We start from the raw sequence: 20,989 nt of genomic DNA, 5'->3' as shown, positions 1-20,989 counted from the left end.
AGAATTTAATTCAATTAATTATTTCTGAGATTCTAAGCATAGCAATAACAGTATTTTCTTTAAGATTTCTTTTTTAGATTTAAGAACGTTCATTTTAAAGATCCAGTGCGATGTCAAAGAGCTATTGAAATAATAAAAAACATATTAATACACAAAGAAAATTCAGAAAATCATGCATCCACTGAGCCTTCCACAAATGATCTGGCTGTAAATAAACCATCAGATTCGTTTGATCTTTGGTCATACCACACTTCTGTGGCAACCGAACAGGTTCAAAATAAAAGTTCTCCTATGTACCAAGAGGTGAGATTTATTAATTAACAAATCAATTCTTAATATGTTGTGATTTAATTTTTATTTCAACTTTTCTATTAATATATTTAGCTTTATGATTATTTGGGAAAGCCTGTTTCCGACATACAAACTGAACCACTTCAAGCTTGGGAAATTATGAAGTCAATGTACCCAAACTTATACCAAATTACCAGGCAAAAACTAGGTATTGTTTCTACTTCTGTCCCATCAGAACGGTTGTTTTCTAAAAATGGTCAAACCATTTCAAAAGCAAGGAACAGATTGACAGGTAAGCGATTGTGTAAGCTGATCTTCATGAGTTCTTTGAGTGAAGCAGATTGGTTTAATACTTCCAAAATTGTATTTTGCATTCTATATTATATTCAATTATGTTAACTAACTTTTTTATATATTGTTAATAAGTTTTGTTTTATTACGTTTTTTGTTAAAGTTTATATTATTTTCTCGACATTTTAAAGTTTAATGTTATGTACTGAATTTGTAAAAAGTGTATTGCTATTTATATTTATAAATATTTGTGAAGGTTATTATTCTGTGCGAACTACCTAAAGATATGTTTCAACTTGCAGGTTATCAATGAATTCAATTGGACAGTATTAAAAATTATTTCATCAAATTTAATGAAATAATTTTCAATACACCTGGACCGGGCTAGACCTGGGTAATCAACAAAACAGTAACTTAATAATATGTTCTTGTCCATTTTCACAAATAAAATTAATTAAATAATTTGTGTTATTGTTTTAATACAATTTAAATTAGACTAGCCTTACAGTTTTGCAACAGCAAAAGCATTTTTCTGTTGGGAACTAATTTATAGTAATTTATAAGCGTAACTCGTAAGTGGTATGCGGTGGCATTTCTTAAATTACTTTTTAATTTACTAGCGGGCATATGGCGTGTTAATAAGTGGAGGCTGTGGTGTGGAATCAAACACACCGCAGTAGGCAACATTTTTACATTCAACTGGCCGGAATCGCTATCGCCTTAAAAAATCTGAAATAAAATTTCAGTCGATATATCGTTAAAAAGTCTCGATATATCGATATATCGATAACAGGTTGACTTCGATAATTTGTCATCGATAAAATTGAACGATATATCGGATTTTCGATATATCGTTGTCGAGACGAATTTTGCCATCCCTAATTAGACAATAGAAAATTATACACGCGGTCACCTACTATCAATATTACTATTATCAATATATTATTATTTACTATTAATTTAATAATAAATACTTATTATTACGTACCTACCAAGGTGCATTGATAAGGTGCCGTCACTTATTTAAAAACTTGATAGAACATTTTACTACAGATAGTCGTCACCACCGGGAGCGCTGTATGCCCTAAAGAGGCCGATAAATGAACAGTTTTGTACACCAAAGCTATAGAGAATTTAAAATATATTATGTGGTTCACATCATTACAGCGGATTCTGGGTATGCTTTGAGGCCGTGGATGATAACTCTACTTCATGATCCTCAGCCTAACACACCAGACGCACATTTTAATAAATGGTTTTTAAAAACGGAGATCATTAATAGAAAGATATAATGGTGTTTTAAAAATGCGATTACGGTAAATAAATATTAAATTAACTTCAAATAATTTTCAAATATTCAATTATTTCTTAAATTTTAGCTGTCTATTAAAAGTTGAAACCCAGAGTATTGCAATATAGTCCTGTAAAAGCATCTAAAATAACCAATACGTGTTTCATATTAAATATATGTATCGAAAACAATGTCATTGAACCTATATATGATGATTTAAATATTGAGGATGAAGATGAGGATGAGAACAATCATAATTATACACATTTTAAAATTTATATATTTATATTAGCAATTAATATATTCAAATACATAATAAATGACAATGTATATAATATGATATTACGTTGAAGTGAATTTCAAAAACCTCTATAATTCATAAAAATGTTTCTATTTGTACCTAAGATTTGAAAATTTAATACAAGATTCCCCGTAAGTTGTGATAGTAGCAGTTGAGAAATATTAAAAATCTATATGCAGGATTTTTTTATGAGCTTTTAAAGTTTTAATGTTAACATAACTTATAAAAACCTTGAAAATTTGCAAATTATATTGTATTTAAAAATGATAAAATGTTCAATTTGTATCAGGGCTTGAAACCGTTATTAATTTAATCGAAAATTTTTTGGATACCGGTTTCAGTTTTTTATCGGTCTTGTTGTTAGCGGTAACCAATTACCGTTACTATATTCAAAATTACAGGTTACCGTTAGGTAAGTGATAACCTCTTCCAAAACATGTCGGTTACCGGTAACCGAATGAATACCAGTTTTCTAAAAAAAAAATTTTACTACACCTATGTACTTGTACTTAATACAATATTCGTATTGTTATAGGAATCAAGCTATTTTTAGACTTCCCAGTACAATATACGATGAGGGAGACTATCGAGTACCGTCATTACCAACCGATTATATTTTATGTTATAGGTAGGTAGGAAATAGAAATGTAGAATACCAATTATTTGAATTATTATTACAAGAATTTAGACTAGGGAAAAAAACGAAGATATAATAGTATGATTTAAAAATAGTTTTAAGAAGTTATTATTTATTAAACCATTAGAAGCTGCGAGCGTATAATCATAGAGTAGCTAAAATAAATTAAACATAATATTATTATTGTTCATACGTAACGGTAGTCAGTATTTATAAATACCGATAATCGGTTCTTAACCGGTTAAAATATATTACGTTATTATAACGTTCTATGTTAAAACCGTTTTGTGGTAACCGGTAACCGATAACCGGAAGTACAAATAGGTTTATAATAACGGTAACCGATTATAGGTTATAGTTACTGTTGTGTGTTCATCACGGCCAATCGTGGTATTATTTTTCGCTCTCTTATCTGTGCAATCACCGGTCAATGTTCAATAGCGTTATAGTGTTTAATTATTTATACTTTTATCTGTATATTTTCCGGTTAATGTTCTATAGTGTTACAGTGTGATTACATAATGTTGTGCTTACTATGTAATGATGAAATTTATCAAGGCGACGAGTTAAAATGTACTGCCTGTAAAGAATTTTTACATTTTTCTTGCGCCAGCCTCAGAGAAGCATCCTTTCGAAAAATGGGGAAAGCAACGAAGGATAACTGGTGTTGTGTTAACTGCAAATCTGCAACGGTTTGTAACACAGCTCTTAACAAGAATGTCAACTCTAGTGATGAGTCAAATGAACCCCTTACTTGCTTAACCGAATCGGTGAAGTTTATGAGTGCTCAATTTGATAGTTTCTCTAAACAGTTAAGTGAGGTCCTTAACACAATTAAAGAGCTAAAAGAAGAGAATAAGTGTTTAATAATGGAAAACAGTAAAATAAATAACATCGTAAAAATATTGTCAAGGAAGGTCAATTTATTGGAGCAAAAGGCTGTGAGCAATAATGTGGAAATTATCGGAGTACCTGAATCGCCTAATGAAAGTTGTATAGAAATTGTAAAGAACATTGCGGACAAGTTGGGAGTAAATCTATCAGTAAATAAAGCCTACCGTATGTATTCTAAGATTTTAAATAAACCTAAGAAAATTATTGCTGTATTAGACTCGGTCGATAATAAAAATAAAATAATGGAGAATATGAAAATTAAAAAATTAAATGCTAATAATTTTAATATCAATTGGGGGAAACGGTAAAATCTTTATTAATCATGAACTTTCACCTTATAATAGGGATTTCTTTTATAAAGTTAGAATATTTGCTAAAAATAATGATTTTAAATTTACGTGGTACAACGACTTTAAAATATTTATAAAAAAAAATGAAAATTGTAAAGCAAATATTATATTTGATGAAACTGATCTGACAAAGCTTCAGTAAAATCATCATTCAAGTTGTAAAATAAATTTTGATAAATAACATTCATATCATGAATGACTTTAATGTATTAAATAATTATTTAGATTATAAAACAAAATATTTTGATTCCTTTTCTGAATTTGTAAAAACGCATAAATATGTTAACGGTAAGTTTATAAGTGTCTTCTGTAATAATATTAGGAGCATTAATGCTCATTTTAATGAATTTTTATTGTTTCTTAACAGTGATACTAACTGCTGTAAATTAGATGTAATAATATTAACTGAAACCTGGCATAATGTAGAATACTGTAATTTTAAGATTCCTGGATATAGACTGTCTTTCTCGAGTATTAAAAGAAACCAAAATGATGGTATAATTGTATTTACCAGAACACAATTATGTATAGAATTAGTTGAATACAAACATACTGTGGCTAATCTTATGAAACTAAATTTTGTAATAAATAATACTCCATTTACCATTTTATGTGTATACAGGTCCCCCTCAAGTGACATCAATGAATTTTTGCCCATCTTAGATAACATTCTAAAAGACGAAATAAATAATAAAGGCTATCAAATTATAATTGGTGATATGAATATAAACATTGTGGGTCCGAATTTCACTAATAACGAATATCTTGATAAGATATCACAATATGGATACGAATCATTTATTAATGTGTTTACTAGAACACCGCTAGGTAGCAAACATTCTTGTTTATACCATATTTTTGTCAAAAGTAATAATAACATTAACGTTAACGGTAAAATTGAGGCTGGTGTGATTCAAACTAGTATTACGGACCACTTCTCAACAGTTATAGGTATTCAAATACATAACCAGAATCAACAAAAAAGTAATAACGTATATAAGACAATAAATTACTGCGATCTGAATGAAATATTAAAAAATACAATTGGAATAAAGTGTATATTAATAACAATGTTAATGAATGCTACAATGTTTTTATTAATATGGTTGATAGTGCTATAAGTATGACCTCAATAACTAAAACAGCCAATTCAAAAAACAAATGTCTAAAAGAATGGATGACACCTGGCTTGCTTTGCTCTCTACGTAATAAACAAAAACTATCCTTAAAAGTTCATAAACACCCAAGTAATCACAAATTACGTGCACACTACATACTTTATAAAAATAAATTTTCAATAATTTTAAGATTAGCTAAAAACAATCATTACATAAATAAATTCAAAGAGGTTTCATATAGCCCAAAATTAACATTTAAACTGATTAATGATGTAGCTAATACAAATTGCAAAATTAAAAATGATGAGGAAATACATTCAATATTTTTTGGTAATGAAAATATCAATTCATCTTTAAACCCAATTAGGGTTTCCAATATTTTTAATAAGTATTTTGCAACCATTGGGAGTAACCTTGGAGGCTTGATAAATAAATCAAACTTTCATTATGATGAACCAAATACAACTGAATCTTTTGATACAATTTTAATGAAAAAGTCAGTGTCGACGAAGTTTTATTAATTATCAACAATTTAAAAGATAAGACAGCAGCTGGATATGATGGCATATCAGTTAAAACACTAAAACTCATAGCAAAAAATATCTCAGTACCATTAACCCATATTTATAACTTAAGCATATCGGAAGGTACATTTCCAGATATATTTAAACTAGCCATTATAAAACCATTATATAAAAGTGGTGATCGAACAAGTATTAGTAACTATAGACCTATCTCAATGATCAGTAATTTCGCCAAAATACTTGAAAAGGTAATAAAAAGTAGGTTAATACAATTTTTAGAAAAAAACAATATTGTGTCTAAAAACCAGTTCGGTTTCAGACCTAAATTAGGTACTGAAAATGCGTTATATAATGCGACATCATTTATATATAATGCACTTGATAACAGTAAAAAAGCAACAGGAATTTTTCTGGACCTGGCTAAAGCTTTTGACACGGTGGATCATGCTGAACTTATCAATTTACTTCCTAATTTTGGTATAAAAAAATCAAGTTTTAAATGGTTCAAGAGTTATCTAGACAAAAGAAAACAAAAAGTAAAAATCAATAGCATTTTAGGGGATGAAATGTTAATTACTTGTGGAGTACCTCAAGGGAGTGTTTTGGGTCCTACTTTGTTTATATTATATATAAATAGTATATGTGAACTTGATATCAATGGACAAGTCGTAACGTATGCAGATGATACTTGTTTACTTTTTTCTGGTGATACTTGGGATAACGTTCGAACAAAAGCTACACTCGGTTTCAAAAAAGTATTAGGTTACTTGAATCAAAGAAAACTTACAATTAATTATAAGAAAACAAATTTTATTAATTTCTCTATTCATAAGGATGAAAATAATTTTGATCATTTAAAAATACACAATTGTGGAAATGAACCTTGTGGTGAGTTAATTTGTCAAAGTATTTTCAGAGTGTCGTGCACTAGATATCTAGGATTAATAATCGATAATAACTTGAGATGGAATCTACACGTGAGTAATATTGTGTCACGACTACGAACAGTGTCTTTCAAATTTTATAAATTAAGGAATTTTTTACCAATTCATACTTTAAGAATAATTTATCTTGCCTTATATTAAGCAATATTACAATACGGCCTGTTGGTCTGGGGAGGTACAGCCAAAAACGCACTACAGCCACTAATAATACAACAAAGATTAATAATTAGGATCTGTCTGAGTAAGATAAGCCTAGAAGGATCAACAATAGAAAACTTTAAACTATTCAATGTTCTATCACTAGAAAAACTTTACAAAAAAATAGCTATATTTTTCATAGTTAAAAACTATTATCAATGGGTGGACGTCGTTAACATTAATGAAAAAAGAGGAAATAGAGCATACAATGCTAAGATACCTTATACTAAAAAATCTTTTGGGCAAAAATTTGTTAATTATCTTAGTCCCACATATTTCAACTCACTGCCAATTAATATTAAAATAAGTATATACGATAACTCCAGGAATCTTATAAAGATTCTTAAAAAGTCGAATCTAAAAAAATTAATTTTCAACTGGTTAGAAACTCATTTAGACTAGTGTTTACCGTTTATGTATATTATAATTCATGTATTTGTTTATTTATTTATATTTTTATCAATTATTGTATTAATTACTAGATTTTGTAACTCTCTACCATCACCACAAGCTTGCTTACAGGTGGTAGATAGATTCATCTTATTATTATATTACTGTAAATTTGCTCTTTTTGAGCTATGTATAATTTATTATAATAAATGAATTTTTAAAAAAAAAAAAAAATAGGTTCCCCAAAATTCCGGGAAATTACCGGTTTTCGGTAAAAACCGGTAACCGGTTTCAAGCCCTGATTTGTGTAGCTAATGATTGTAAATTTAAAACAAAGATTTCCAAGGTTATACTGAAATCACACTGCTGACTATCATGTTTATTATGATTAATGACTATTGAGTTTAAAATAATTCGATTTTCATCTGATTTTATTTTTGTTTTGTGACGTGTGTACTGCGTATGTCGTATGTGTATGACACTTTAAATCGGTCAATAATACGCATCTACTTCCTAAATAATTCAGTACCTATTTTTAAATAATGTCTTCTAATGAAAATGAAAAATGTGATTGTAATAAAAAACGCTGTCTTGTGAATGATGTGAACTGGACTCACCACTTAAATGGTTGCCCCGTTCGTAAATCTAAACGAAAAAATCAAACTACCGAGACTTTTTTTACTTAACCTCAAGCCAAAAAAATATGTAAAGATTTTACCAGAATATCAGAATGTAATTTATGTATTTATTTTTATTGTTCTATTACGTATTATTTTTACAACTTTAATTATATTAAACAAATTTCCTATTTATGAAAAGTGATAAAAACAGCGATACTTTGGAAGTTGACGGTGAAAAACCTACAACGTCTTCAAGTGAATATGAAAAAAAAATCTCCGAAAAATCTAAATTTGACTTACACTGCAGATTTGGGTAAATAGTATTTTCATAATGTATACTAATTTTTAGGTATTCATATTTTTATTTAAAACAATATTTTGATGGTAAAATAAACACTTACAAATTGGTAAAAATAAAAAAATGATTAATTTATAGTCAAATAAATTATTTGATTGAATATAGGATTTTAGTATTTTGCATTTAAATGTTTTACTATATTGTGTTAATTTAATGTAGACCAACTAATTTTGTATTAAATAATAACGATCTACCTATCTATTATATAGATTTGCAATTATATTTTAATTTATAAACACCTACTTGAATTATTATATAAAAGTAATGGATTCTAATGATATTGAAAATAGTAATACAACATATGAAGAACCGATTGTCCTTGCTACTTCTACTTGTCTTCCAGTTCCAGGTAATAAATAAAATAACCATCACTACTCATTAGGTGTGATTCTTAACCATACCGAGTTTATTAACTATAATAATTTAAATGCTATAATCGAAACTCACAAAAATGTTGAACACGTTGAACACGATAAAAAAAATCATACCAATATATCAATTTTTGAAAGAGTTATAAAAATCGAATTTCGACAAAAAGTCCAGATGTCGGCAATTAAGTCACAATATTATAATCGTCACTCCGCGCGAACGCCGTTGTGATAAGAAAATGTTTAATAATCGTCTAATCGACTTTAAAGTTATATCAAACGACGGGAAATATTCTCTGCAATAAGTTCAGTTTTATTAAATAACTATGGAAAAATCTGTCGAGTTGTAATCGCTTATCCTGTGTATACTATACCTATAATACACAACACGGATCATTTGACCACCCTCAACTAATTAGGTAGGTTGGCTATGGTTGAGAGTGGCGGCATTGAAAAAAGGTTCACCGTGACGAGGTGATGCCGTTGAGAAAATAGTGTAAGGATCAGTGGCGGTGCTACTGATTCAAATCCACTATGAGAGACCTTCTATATATATATAAAAGGGCATGGCTCCACCGGAGGGGGATTAAATTTATTATAGTACTTATTATAGTTACTTATAGTGCATATTATTAATAAAAATTAGTAACAATGTTTTTTAATTTTTTAATTATATTTTAAAAACACTGTAATAAGTAGGTATGCAAAAACACATACAAATAGACTATAATACATAAATAATAAAATTCAATTGCTAATTAATAACCATCAATTTAATGGTTGTGGGGGGGGGGGGGGGGGGCAATGGTCACTAGTCCTCCTGGATATGCTACTCCATGAATGTACAAGCCAAGTCTATGTGTTTACGGATTGTGAAAAAGATGATAATATATATGAGTAGTGGGATTTAGTGCTTACAATATGCAATATACATAATAATATGTATAACTTTTAATTTTAGAGGGTAACCAGTGTGGTGAACTTCCCTCCTCACCCAATTCATGTTATGGGATCAAATTGTTTGTAATCAAATTTACTTATTGTTGTATATAATATTATAGATTGTAAATACTCTATTTTATATAATAAAAAAAAAAAATATTTAAATATTTCAGGAAAATTTGCAACAAATAGTAAATACCCAACGCGCGCCGTGTAGTGATGGTATAAAATAACAGGAACTGTGATTTATAACAGTTATCCAACGAGTAGCAGTAACAGGCTGTTACTCAAAAGAAAAAATAACAGTTACTAATATTTTTTTTTCTTATGTTATTTCCCTGATGTGCTGTTCCGATAACACCGATAACAGATAATAGCAAAGTTGTTATACTCCAAAGAACAAGTTACAAATTTACAACAACTTTACTGACCAACTGTTATTATACGATTTAAGATATTTTAACGAGGTTATTACTTATATAAGTATTAGTACCTACTTTAATGTTCTATAACATGTTATTTTTTTTATAATTTTAATATTAAATAGCTGCTAACTTACAAATTACTATTTTAGTATTTTAGAGTTTTACCAAAATATGAGTAAGTATAAAAAATAAAAAATACCATTAAAATAACAATTGTTTTAATATTATTTTAATATTCACTATATTTTTATTTTATATAATCGTTAAATAATTGAACATATTTTATAAATGAAAATAAAATAATATTGTTATAAAATAACATTAATAACAATATTTAATATGTTTACAACACATAGTAACAATATTCAATAACTTTAGAATACTGTATAATATAATATTAATATATAATATATAATAATATAATATAATACTATATATTATACTTTACAATATTAAATTACATAATTATATAAACAAAATAAAAAAGCTTTGATATAGACCAATATTTTATAGCTTTATAGCCCTTATAAATGTAGGTATTAAATATTATATACATACAATTAATTTTAAAAATAACTCATAAATACACCTAAGAACTGGTAGCACCTACCTTTTTGTTACTTTCTTAGTTAATTTTCAAAATAAAATAAAATAACATTAATAACAATATTTAATATCTTTACAATACATAGTAACAATATTCAATAACTTTAGAATACTGTATAATATAATATTAATATATAATATATAATACTATATACTATACTTTACAATATTAAATTACATAATTATATAAACAGAATAAATAAGCTTTGATATAGACTAATATTTTATAACTAAAAATATAAAATAATTAAGTACATTTTAATTTAAAACCTCAATTTCTGTTATACAATATACATATTGTTTAGATAATAAAAATACATTTAAATTCATCATAATATTTACTCAAATGTCATAATTTCATGTTGAATTATAATTTAAAAACAATAACATTTCTACTTTTTCACTTTTAAGTCGACAACGACGATCGTTCAAAATAAGTCCTGCTTTCGAAAAAATACGTTCACAAGGAACTGAAGTACCAAGGCAACATAAAGTTTGCTTAGCCAAAATATGTAAGTATGGATAGTTATACTTATGTTCTTGCCACCATTTAAGAGGATCCATATTTCTTTTTAGCATACCATCTTCTAGGTACCTTTGTACCTCAATTATTGCACGCGACTTAGATGTACCTGAAGGTATTAATTTGGCTATGCTCGTGTTTCCCAAATCGATGGGCTATTTGATGTGGATGGGGTGTCTATACTTATATCATCAGGTTGGTCTTGATTTTGTTCATCCAGTTGATTCGATCTTTCTAAATAAATTATACTTGCAGTTTTTTCAATTATTTCATTTTTTGTTGTTTCAGATAGTGAATTATTATTATTAAATGGAATGTTTTTGAAACGTGGATCCAAAAAAGTACACCTACATAATGTTTTACTTTTATCAACGTTTTCCATGCGTCTCGTTTTTCCATGTTATCTAATAGTTGTTTGATAATCATCAGTGTCCTTTCGTTAAATTCCATTGTATGCAACTTTTTGCATGCATTTAATAAGCCTTGAGTTAATACTATGACTATAGATTCAGTCATGTATGATTCACCACTGACTGCTCTAGTAGCCTCTTCAAAAGGTCTGAGTACAGTACACAATTCTTTTATTATAGACCATTCATCACTGTTTAAGGTTTGAGGTGCCTTATCAAGCAAACCTAATGTCCCCCTTGTAGGATTTTCTAGTTCAATAAAACAATTCAACATATAATACGTAGAATTCCACCTAGTCTGGACATCTTTGAGTAATTTTTTAGGTTTATCTATCCCATTATTTATTTGATAAGTTTTGAGTTTATTATTTGCTACTGTACTTCTACGAAAATATGTGACAATGGTCTTAACTTTATCAATAAGTTCGTTTTCTAAAGTAAGAGCTGATTGAACAACCAAATTTAAGGTATGAGCAAAGCATCCTAAGTGTTTAAGTTGAAGTGAACCTAATGCATTTTTGATATTAGTAGCATTGTCAGAGACAGCTAACTCTATTTTGCCTTCAAGTTGCCATTCATCAATAGTTTTTTGGATTTGTTCACTCAAATTTATGGCAGCATGGTTTTCATTAAATGAAGAACAACTTATGAGAATCGACTGTAAACTAAAATTTGAATCAACAAAATGTATTGTGATGGCCATAAAACTTTCGTTGTTTCGAGATGTCCAACAGTCGGTTGTTAAACACACATGTTTTGCTTCCTGTACTACTAACTCTTTAACTTCTCTCAATCGCTTTTCATACAAGGCTGGAATATATTGTTTGGAGATTGAATGGCGATTAGGAAGTGTATAATTAGGGTTCAATATTTTAACAAACTGTTTAAAACCCTTGTCCTCAACTAATTTAAAAGGTTGGTAATCTTTTGTGAATAAATTTAAAAGTGACTGATCTATATCTTTTTTCATATCAACTGTCATTTTTTTTGGAAAGTATGTAGCTATAGACAGTTGTTTACGTTCATGAGATTTCGCATTATTATCAGCTTGCATTTGGCTTTGACCAGTTACTATTTGAGAAAAAGCATTTGCATTTGCATTTGATGGAGCTGAATCAATTAATGAAGTTTGTTGAGAAGTACTTGGTATAGAGGTAGTTGATGGCAATGATATAGAAGAAGAATTTATCGAATTGTCGTTAGTATGATGTTTACTACTAGGGTCATCAATACTGGATTCAGTTGATTGATTCTAGTTTTAATAACAACAAGAGTAAAGAATAATTAATTAAACCAAAAAATTAAGTTGTTTTAATGTGATATTAATTTATAAATTTACTTACTTCATTTATACTTTGTCCTTGTTTTAAAAATATAAGATGACGACTAGATAAGTGTTTTTTTAGATTAGTTAGTGTCGACTTATAAGAATAAATTTTATGGCATATATCACACTTAGCATTGACATTGTCTTTAATTGTAAAATAAGCCCACACTGAGCTGCTTCTCCTATCCATGACTTATTTTTACAAATAAATTTTACTTGTTGAAATATAATAAAAAAACTATCAACAGTATAAACAGAATAAACCTTTTTATTAAATAACAACAGCACTTGATCGTCCTAACAGTAGAAACGTAATGAATAATATTTGTTATGGTAGGGCTGCTATATTGTAATAATTGTAATATCTAACTTGTATTCACATTTCATAACATGTCAACATATTGTTATGAGTTGTGATTTAAATTGTTTTATAGAACTCCAGTGATAATTGGGTATAAAAATAGAATTCATAAACACAGTTTCTTTAATAATAATAATAATGTTATATTTAAATTTAAAATAATGTATAATGTATAATATTACAGTATAGAAATAGAATTATGTAACGTAAATTAAATCATCAAAACAACAATACTGATTTACATCAATTTTAAATTAAAATATACCAAGTATGATCTTTATATGTAATAATATCTAATAGATACATTATAAATAAAAACATGTTAATTAAATAATATTTTCATTTCTGCTTTACTGTCAAGTAGATATTAACGAATTTCAGTATTCAGATCTCTTAATTTTCATTGTTAAGGGGCCTGTGTGTGACCTGTTATTTGTTCAAAAATATACCTTACAAAAAAAATGTCACGACTCGTCGAGTTTATATGATTTCGAACATTTTTTTTCTTTTTTTTTTGAATGAAAATATTTTACATGATGCATTGGAATGAAAAATAATAGTTAGAATTTAATCAATTTTTACAAGTTTTTTACATTTTTGTCTTAATTTGGTTTTTAACAACGTAATGCACCCTGTAAAAATCTTCCCTAATCTAAAAAAACAATTATTTACGATTACGACAAACCCAAAGCTACCCGACAAGTTGACAAATTGCCTCAATGTTGCCCCTTATTTTAGTCACGAACGCAATAAATAATACCTATGTTATATTACTTATATTATGCATAATAACATTTTACTCTGTTATTTATGTTATAATGTTATATTGACAAAATAACAGTAACTGTTATTTTAACTGTTATTTTGATAATAGCAGTAACAGTTATAACAGTTATCAAAATTGATAACAGATTACCATCACTAGCGCCGTGTACCTAACCTAACCTAACCTATGTGTAGGGCGGTGGGGTGGTGGTGTCTACCTCGACGGCACTTCCGATGAATTACGAACAAAATAATACTCTGTTTTCTCTGTATTTTGTTATGTCGAGTAGCAAGACAAGTACAGTTCGTTAAATTGTTATAATAGTCACGTGCCAATGTATTAGTTTTTAATCGTCTTTAATTTTTTTGATATTTTAAATCGTAAATACAAATGGAAAAAAAGAATATCAAGGGTGGTGCAGAAAAATCACGTATAAGACGTGCTGCACTATTAAAACAAGCCGAAAATAATCCAAAACAAATGAAATTATTTCATTTTTCTTCGATTTCAACTAAAAGTTAAAATTATTGTACTTTAATTATAAGAATTTAAATATTTAAATTAATCGGTGAATATTTAGGTGAATAAAGGGGAGACAATTGTAAGTGACTCTAAGACCACATCTGAAAGTAAAGTAAGTAAAAATATTTACTATTTAATAGCAAAAAAATGTAAATTAATTTGCATCTAATTTGTTAATTATGTTAAATTTGTGTGGTTATAAATTTTCTGTACTGTGATAAGTGAAAAATAGGAAAATAAATACAGGTTCCTTCAACCGGGCCAACTTGGTTAACATTAATTATTTAAGTTTGATATTCGATAAACTTTAAATTGTACAGGGTATTATGTCATCAAATTGCTAACTTTTTAGAACTCTTAAAGTTTACAGCCAAGCGAGATTCTATTTTAAATAATTATTTGACAGTTGCAATTGAGAGTAGCAAAAAGCGTAAAGAAAATGTTTCCAATAATTCTAAAGGAAGAGGATCTTTAGTAACAATGCTCTCTAAGAATACAGTTAATAAAGTTATTTTAGCTATATTAAAGTTAATAAGAAGAAAAATTAAATTTGAATTGGGAGATAGACAATTTAGTATACAAGTATGTTATTTGAAAATTATATTTTTTCTCAATATGTAATTAATATTTTAAATATTTTTTTTAGGTAGACAGCACTCAAGATATAGGGTCCACAGACCAAGCTGTTGTATGTATACGATATGTTTTCAATTCTGAAGTTAAGGAACGTCTCTTCGCTATATTTACAATAGTGTTATACAACCGCTAAACATGAAATCCAATAGCATAATATACGATATCAATGATGACAATAGCAATGAAGAAGTTGATGGAAGTAATGAAAATGAATATGAATTTACCACAAAAAACACTTTAGGTAGGTTTTAAACTTATAAATTATTAAAATATATAAATTAAAATAAATATAACGGACCTTTTCCGTTAATTCACTACCACTATTTTTTTTTTTGATTTTTCCGTTTTTTTTTTTTTAGATTATTATATATTATATTATTTTGATTCTGGGGGCATGAAGTGTGCAATATGTTGTAGCATTGTTTCAAATAAATTATGAGGACCGTAACGCTTACGCCACGTGTACTCGACCAAGTAGCTATTCAGCATTGGTCGGTAGGTACCCCACTGTTTTTTATTTCGAGATTTTATTTTGCCCCAAGAACTCTCAATAGTGTTAGTGTGAGCCAGAGTATTAGGATCTACAAAATTAATAGAATGATTCACGGTCATGTGGTGAAAAGTTTGATCTAGCCTTTGGTAGGAGCGCCATTCATCAGTAATTATTGTCGTGCCTGCAGCAACATGTTCAATAATAATTGGCAACAATGTTCGTGCTTATCTGTCGGGAACAGGCATAGAAAAGTTTCTTTGGTTTCCCTACAAATACCACCTAAAACCCATTGATTTGGTAACAATCTTCCTCCGTTATATTTACGTTTACTGAAACAGCTTTCATCGATCTCAACAGTTGTATTAACACCACCTATTTTAGCACTATTGTTTGTTAAAGTGTATTCACAGACTTCACGCATGTACATGTTCCAGTCCACTGTTGTGTTGTGGTTCATGTTAAGTTCTTCCTCACAAAACTCTATTGAAGTGTATTCCTTACTCCAACAATAAATAAAAATCACTATTGTTTTGTAGTCAAGACGAGAACTAGCCAGAAAATTATCCGCACGCAATGGCGCGTATTGTCGACACTCACGTTTTGAACAACACCAACGATCTTGTTTTTCAGTGAGTTGCAAAACCATTTCATGTTTATTTTTTCATAATCTCGGATTATGCAAAATGCCACGAGTTTGTAAAAAACTCACTGCATTATTCTTTGTAGCGCATTCGCTAGCTAGAGTAAGGAAATTCATGGTTACCTACTCAAATTCAACCATTGACTGACCCTACGCGTGTTCTTTGAAAGCGATAAGATAAGATAAGATAATAATAATATAAAAATAATCTAAAAAAACGGAAAAACCAAAAAAAAAAATAGTGGTAGTGAATTAACGGAAAAGGTACAAAAAAAGATACTGTAGAAAAAAGTCCAAGCATTTTTACTGTCCTAAAAGGTGATGACAGACCGAATAAATAAAAAACCACTCATCATTATGACATAAATCAATATCTACATTTTATTTATCTAAAACATAACATATATCTTCTGGACTTATTTTTACTGATACTTTATGAGATAATTCATTTTTCTGCTTTTCCAAATCTATAATATTGGAATTCTATAATCGGTTTGCCATTATCACCACATCTTTTGCACTTGGAATTTCTTCGCCTGGTACACATTATGTTGAAAAAAACAATTACAGTCGACACTCGATAATTCAAACCTTCAATAATTCGAAACCTTTGGTAATTCGAAGTAAATACTTTGTCCCTTGAAAATCACGCGGTAATTCGAACAAAAATAATGCATTTAAGTCAGCGTTTACCAACCTTTTTCCCTCGCGGCACACTTGTCATTGACTTATATATGTATAGGAACATATTTTTTTTTATACTATACTTTCATCATATTAATTATTAATACCAAAGTAGTTGTATATCAGTATAATATTACTAGCAAACAATTAAAAATGATTGGATAGAAAAAAATATTATTATAATTATCCTAAATATTTAATTTATTGAAATGTAAAAACAAGATACATTACAATTTTTATAAAAAATCCAATCTTAGTGAGAAATTTGGGACTGTTTTGTCTTCATTATTAGCTTCCTTCGTGGTCGAATGGTTGATAAGCACACCCTCATGTCGTCTTCCAAGTTCTTCAGTTGTGATCGATTTTTAGTTTTGATGGCATTCATGGAAGAGAATGCTGCTTCACAAATATAGGATGTAGAAAAAGGCAGTATCGCATTCATAGCTTTTCTTGAAATCTTGGGATACTCATTTAATAGATTTATCCAAAAAGATGAGACCTCTACATTTATTTTGATTTTTTTTAACTTTGACTCTCTCGCAGTGTCTTCAACTAATTTAGAGTACTGTAGCTTAAGACCACGATCATTTTTTATATGAATCAATTCACTTTCTTCATCAGTGGTAAACAATGCAGTCTCATATGCTGAGTCAATGAAAGGATTTCTCACCCAATCCATCGATGAGACATCCAAAGACGGAAAATACTTTTATATATTTTCATAAAGCAAACGTAGACTTTTTAAAATTAAGTTTGTAAGATCTGAATTAATGTGACAGTTCTTGGCAAAATCAAACATATCCCAATTTGTCTGTTTTTCAATTTTTGAAATCCATAATAACAACTTCTGTTGAAAAGAACTGAACTTATCTGTAGATGTGAGACTATTCTCTTGCTGTCCTTGCATGCACTTGTTTAAGTAATTCAGTTTTTCAAATATATCTGCTAGAAAGGCTACTTTGGCACACCAGGAATCATCACTGAGAAAATCAGCATATTGTGATTCTACACAAGTAAAAGTGTGCTTTTCAGCTTACTTGGTATCATACTTTCATTAGATAATTTTTCACTACACATAAGGCATTGAGGTATAGGTATTTCTCCACCACTCGACGTGAAACCAAATGATAAATAGCTTTCGTGATATTGTCGAATAATATTTTTTGATCGTACATTAGCATTTTTACTCGCACTCACCTTAACATTAGGAGGATTGAAACTCGGGCCAGGCAATTCCTCAACATCAACTCTATGAGCATTATTTGGACCAGGCAATTCTTCGCTTAATTTACATTTCCATCGTGCGCCACATGTAGTACGAATGATAATCGTAGAGCGAAAATAAAATAAAACACGGTAATAAGAAAATTATGTACTTCACAGCAGACCACAAACGACTAATTTAACCAATTATTATCGAAATTTTACGTAAACGTTGCACCCCAATGTGCCGCGATACACCGATTGGGAAACCCTGATTTAAGTACACTCGGTAATTCGAAATTAAATTTTTGGAAAACTGGCCACTAACACTTGACAATTCAAAGTATCATTCGTTCAACGCTCGGAAATTCAAAGTATATACACCAAATGTATTTTATCTGTATTCTTATAATCTTTTTGTTAATAATTTACTATACAATCGTGTAGAAATTTAGCTTATTTTCGATAACTTTAGAATATTATCGTAAGAACCTTATCGTTTTATTTCTTAATCGTCTATAATCGTAATTTAAAACCTAGGTGTTTTAAGGGCATACGTTAATTTCCTATAACTTATCGTTCAAACAAAAAGGCATGGATGACGACAGAATTATTAATGAATGGTTGATTTCACTCAATGAAGACATGAAAAAACAGGAACGCAAAATTCTACTTTTTTTAGACAACTGTACAGTTCATAATAACCCCCCACCTTTAACTAATATAGAACTTCAATTTTTTCCTCGGAACACCACATCGAAGTTGCAACCACTCGACCAATGTATAATTAAGAATTGTAAGACTTTTTACCGTCAAGAAGTTGTAAAGAATGTTTTGGAATGCATTGAAAGTGAACAGACGCCAAACATTAGTGTATTGCCTGCTATGATATTTGTTGATAAGGCATGGAAAAAAGTGGCTCCTTCTACAATACTCAAGTGTTTTAAAAAATTGGGATTTACCATAGAAATTCAAGAAACAGAAAACGGCCAGTCGAATATTGAACCGATACAATGGAATTCCCTGCCAACTCAAGAAAATGTACCTTTCACCGATTATGTCAATGTGAATGAAGATGTTGCTGTATGGGGAAGTTCTCTCTGACGCTGAAATTTCGGAAAATACATTAGGCTTTGATGAAGACAATGAAGACGACATAAGTCATCTACCTCTTGTGACTTTAAATGAAGCCAATTCATCCTTGAAAAAATTACGAAACTTTTCGCTCCAGCCAGAAGTCACTGTTGAGGTTTTTGATGCTTTATTTACCATAGAAAATACTATTGAAAAAATGAAACTAAATTCAATGAAGCAGAAAACCATTACAGATTTCTTCAAAAAATAATATCTTTTATAATAATAATTTAATTTACATAGTATAATAATTATTATATAGTTTAATTAAAAATTAAAAAACAATAAATAACTCTAATATGTACCACCTAATTTACTGAAATAATTCTGTTATATGTACAATAATAAAAAACAAAATTTTTTTCTTAACTCTATAATTCAAATTTTATTTTGCCCTCTCGTTATTTCGAACTACTCAACAATTCGAACTCTCGGTAATTCGAAGTTTATCAACAGTCCCGTCAATTTCGAATTATCGAGAGTCGACTGTATTTTATTATTTTTATTACACAAACTATATTTTGAAAAAGTACCTTCGTCCAAGCAAAATTTGCCAGTTGCAAGTATACTGAATTTATGGTACCATATTTCAAACCTTTAGAATAGGTAACATCTCTAAGTGCTCTCAGGAATATCTTTTCGGCAACACAACAGCACATAGAAAAAAGTTATTTTACAAACTTAGATACCCTCAATTTTCTACCAAAAACGCTATACATGCTATAACCAAAGCTGGGCTATTAATCGTATATTACATTGTAAAAATACCTGGTGTATTGACACAATCAAATAAAAAAATAAAAATAAAGCTGTGCACTTAACTAGTTAGTTTTAATTCATATGAACTTTTTAACTTAAATAGTTGAATTGAATTTGTAAAATAATCCAATCGAACACGTTAAAAACAATTGTTAACTAGTTCTTTTAATTGTGTAGTCTATTGTGATTACTGGTCAAAGTTTACTGTATAATGGTAATATAAAAATATTTGTAATGCTTTATATATACCTGATAGCTGTTATAAGGAGACTGCCTATGATTGAATATAACACCTGTTTCACATAGCATAGTAATTGTGAATCCTTTTGAAACCCGACTGAATCAGCTACTTGAATGGGGGACTATAAAATTCCGGAAAGTAATAATACGGAACGTAAAATCACGGAATTTAATATACCGGAATGTAAAATGCCGGACCGTAAGAATCCGGAATGTAAAATGCCGGACCGTAAGAATCCGGAATGTAAAATCCCGGACCGTAACAATCCGGAACGTAATATTGCGGAATTTAAAAGCCCGGACCGTAATAATACGGAACGTAAAACTCCGGAATGTAATAATCCGGAATAAAAATAATGGTTCCCAAAATGTTTAGTAGAAAATTACTATTATACCTATTGACTTTTTTCAATTTATATTGAAATGTTTTTCTCTGTGTAGAAACTTAAAAATGTAATACAAAATTCATAAGTTATTCTAGCCGTAATTAAAAGATTTCCAAATAGTCACGAAATTTTTTTTATAAACGTTTAAAGTTAAAATATTTATAAAATTCGTCAAAATCATCAAAATATGTGAATTATTTACTGTACCTAGAGAAAAATTCATACAATCATAAATTTTAATTCCAAAAGCGTGAAAATTTAATTCAAGTTTTGATTAAAAAAATAATTATAGCGTTAAGTTCAAATGTAAAATATGGAATTTCTCTTCAAACAATTTTTGTTATTTTGTTATAATTC

At 28.7% G+C, this 20,989-nt stretch overlaps 2 protein-coding genes across 2 annotated transcripts; one reads left to right on the top strand and one right to left on the bottom strand.

Annotated features, from left to right (window-relative positions):
• Window positions 1–17,163: 17,163 nt before the first annotated feature.
• LOC132953025 (SCAN domain-containing protein 3-like) lies at window positions 17,164–17,589 on the bottom strand. The gene has a single exon (XM_061025577.1). It carries the CDS (start codon window positions 17,587–17,589, stop codon window positions 17,164–17,166), a length of 426 nt encoding a protein of 141 aa, XP_060881560.1.
• A 1,118-nt stretch (window positions 17,590–18,707) lies between these two features.
• LOC132953019 (tigger transposable element-derived protein 6-like) lies at window positions 18,708–19,217 on the top strand. Its single transcript, XM_061025567.1, has one exon. The coding sequence runs from the start codon at window positions 18,708–18,710 to the stop codon at window positions 19,215–19,217; it is 510 nt and encodes a 169-aa protein (XP_060881550.1).
• Window positions 19,218–20,989: the final 1,772 nt, after the last annotated feature.

This window comes from Metopolophium dirhodum, chromosome 1, assembly GCF_019925205.1.
Source record: "Metopolophium dirhodum isolate CAU chromosome 1, ASM1992520v1, whole genome shotgun sequence".
Classification (NCBI taxonomy): Eukaryota; Metazoa; Arthropoda; class Insecta; order Hemiptera; family Aphididae; genus Metopolophium; species Metopolophium dirhodum.
The sequence above is the reverse complement of the archived record's forward strand: the minus strand, read 5'-3'. Positions and strand labels throughout refer to the sequence as shown.

Bases quoted from the DNA above. Each gene is read 5' to 3' on its own strand.
- LOC132953025 (XM_061025577.1), bottom strand. From the start codon at position 17,589: ATGGATTGGGTGAGAAATCCTTTCATTGACTCAGCATATGAGACTGCA.
- LOC132953019 (XM_061025567.1), top strand. From the start codon at position 18,708: ATGGATGACGACAGAATTATTAATGAATGGTTGATTTCACTCAATGAA.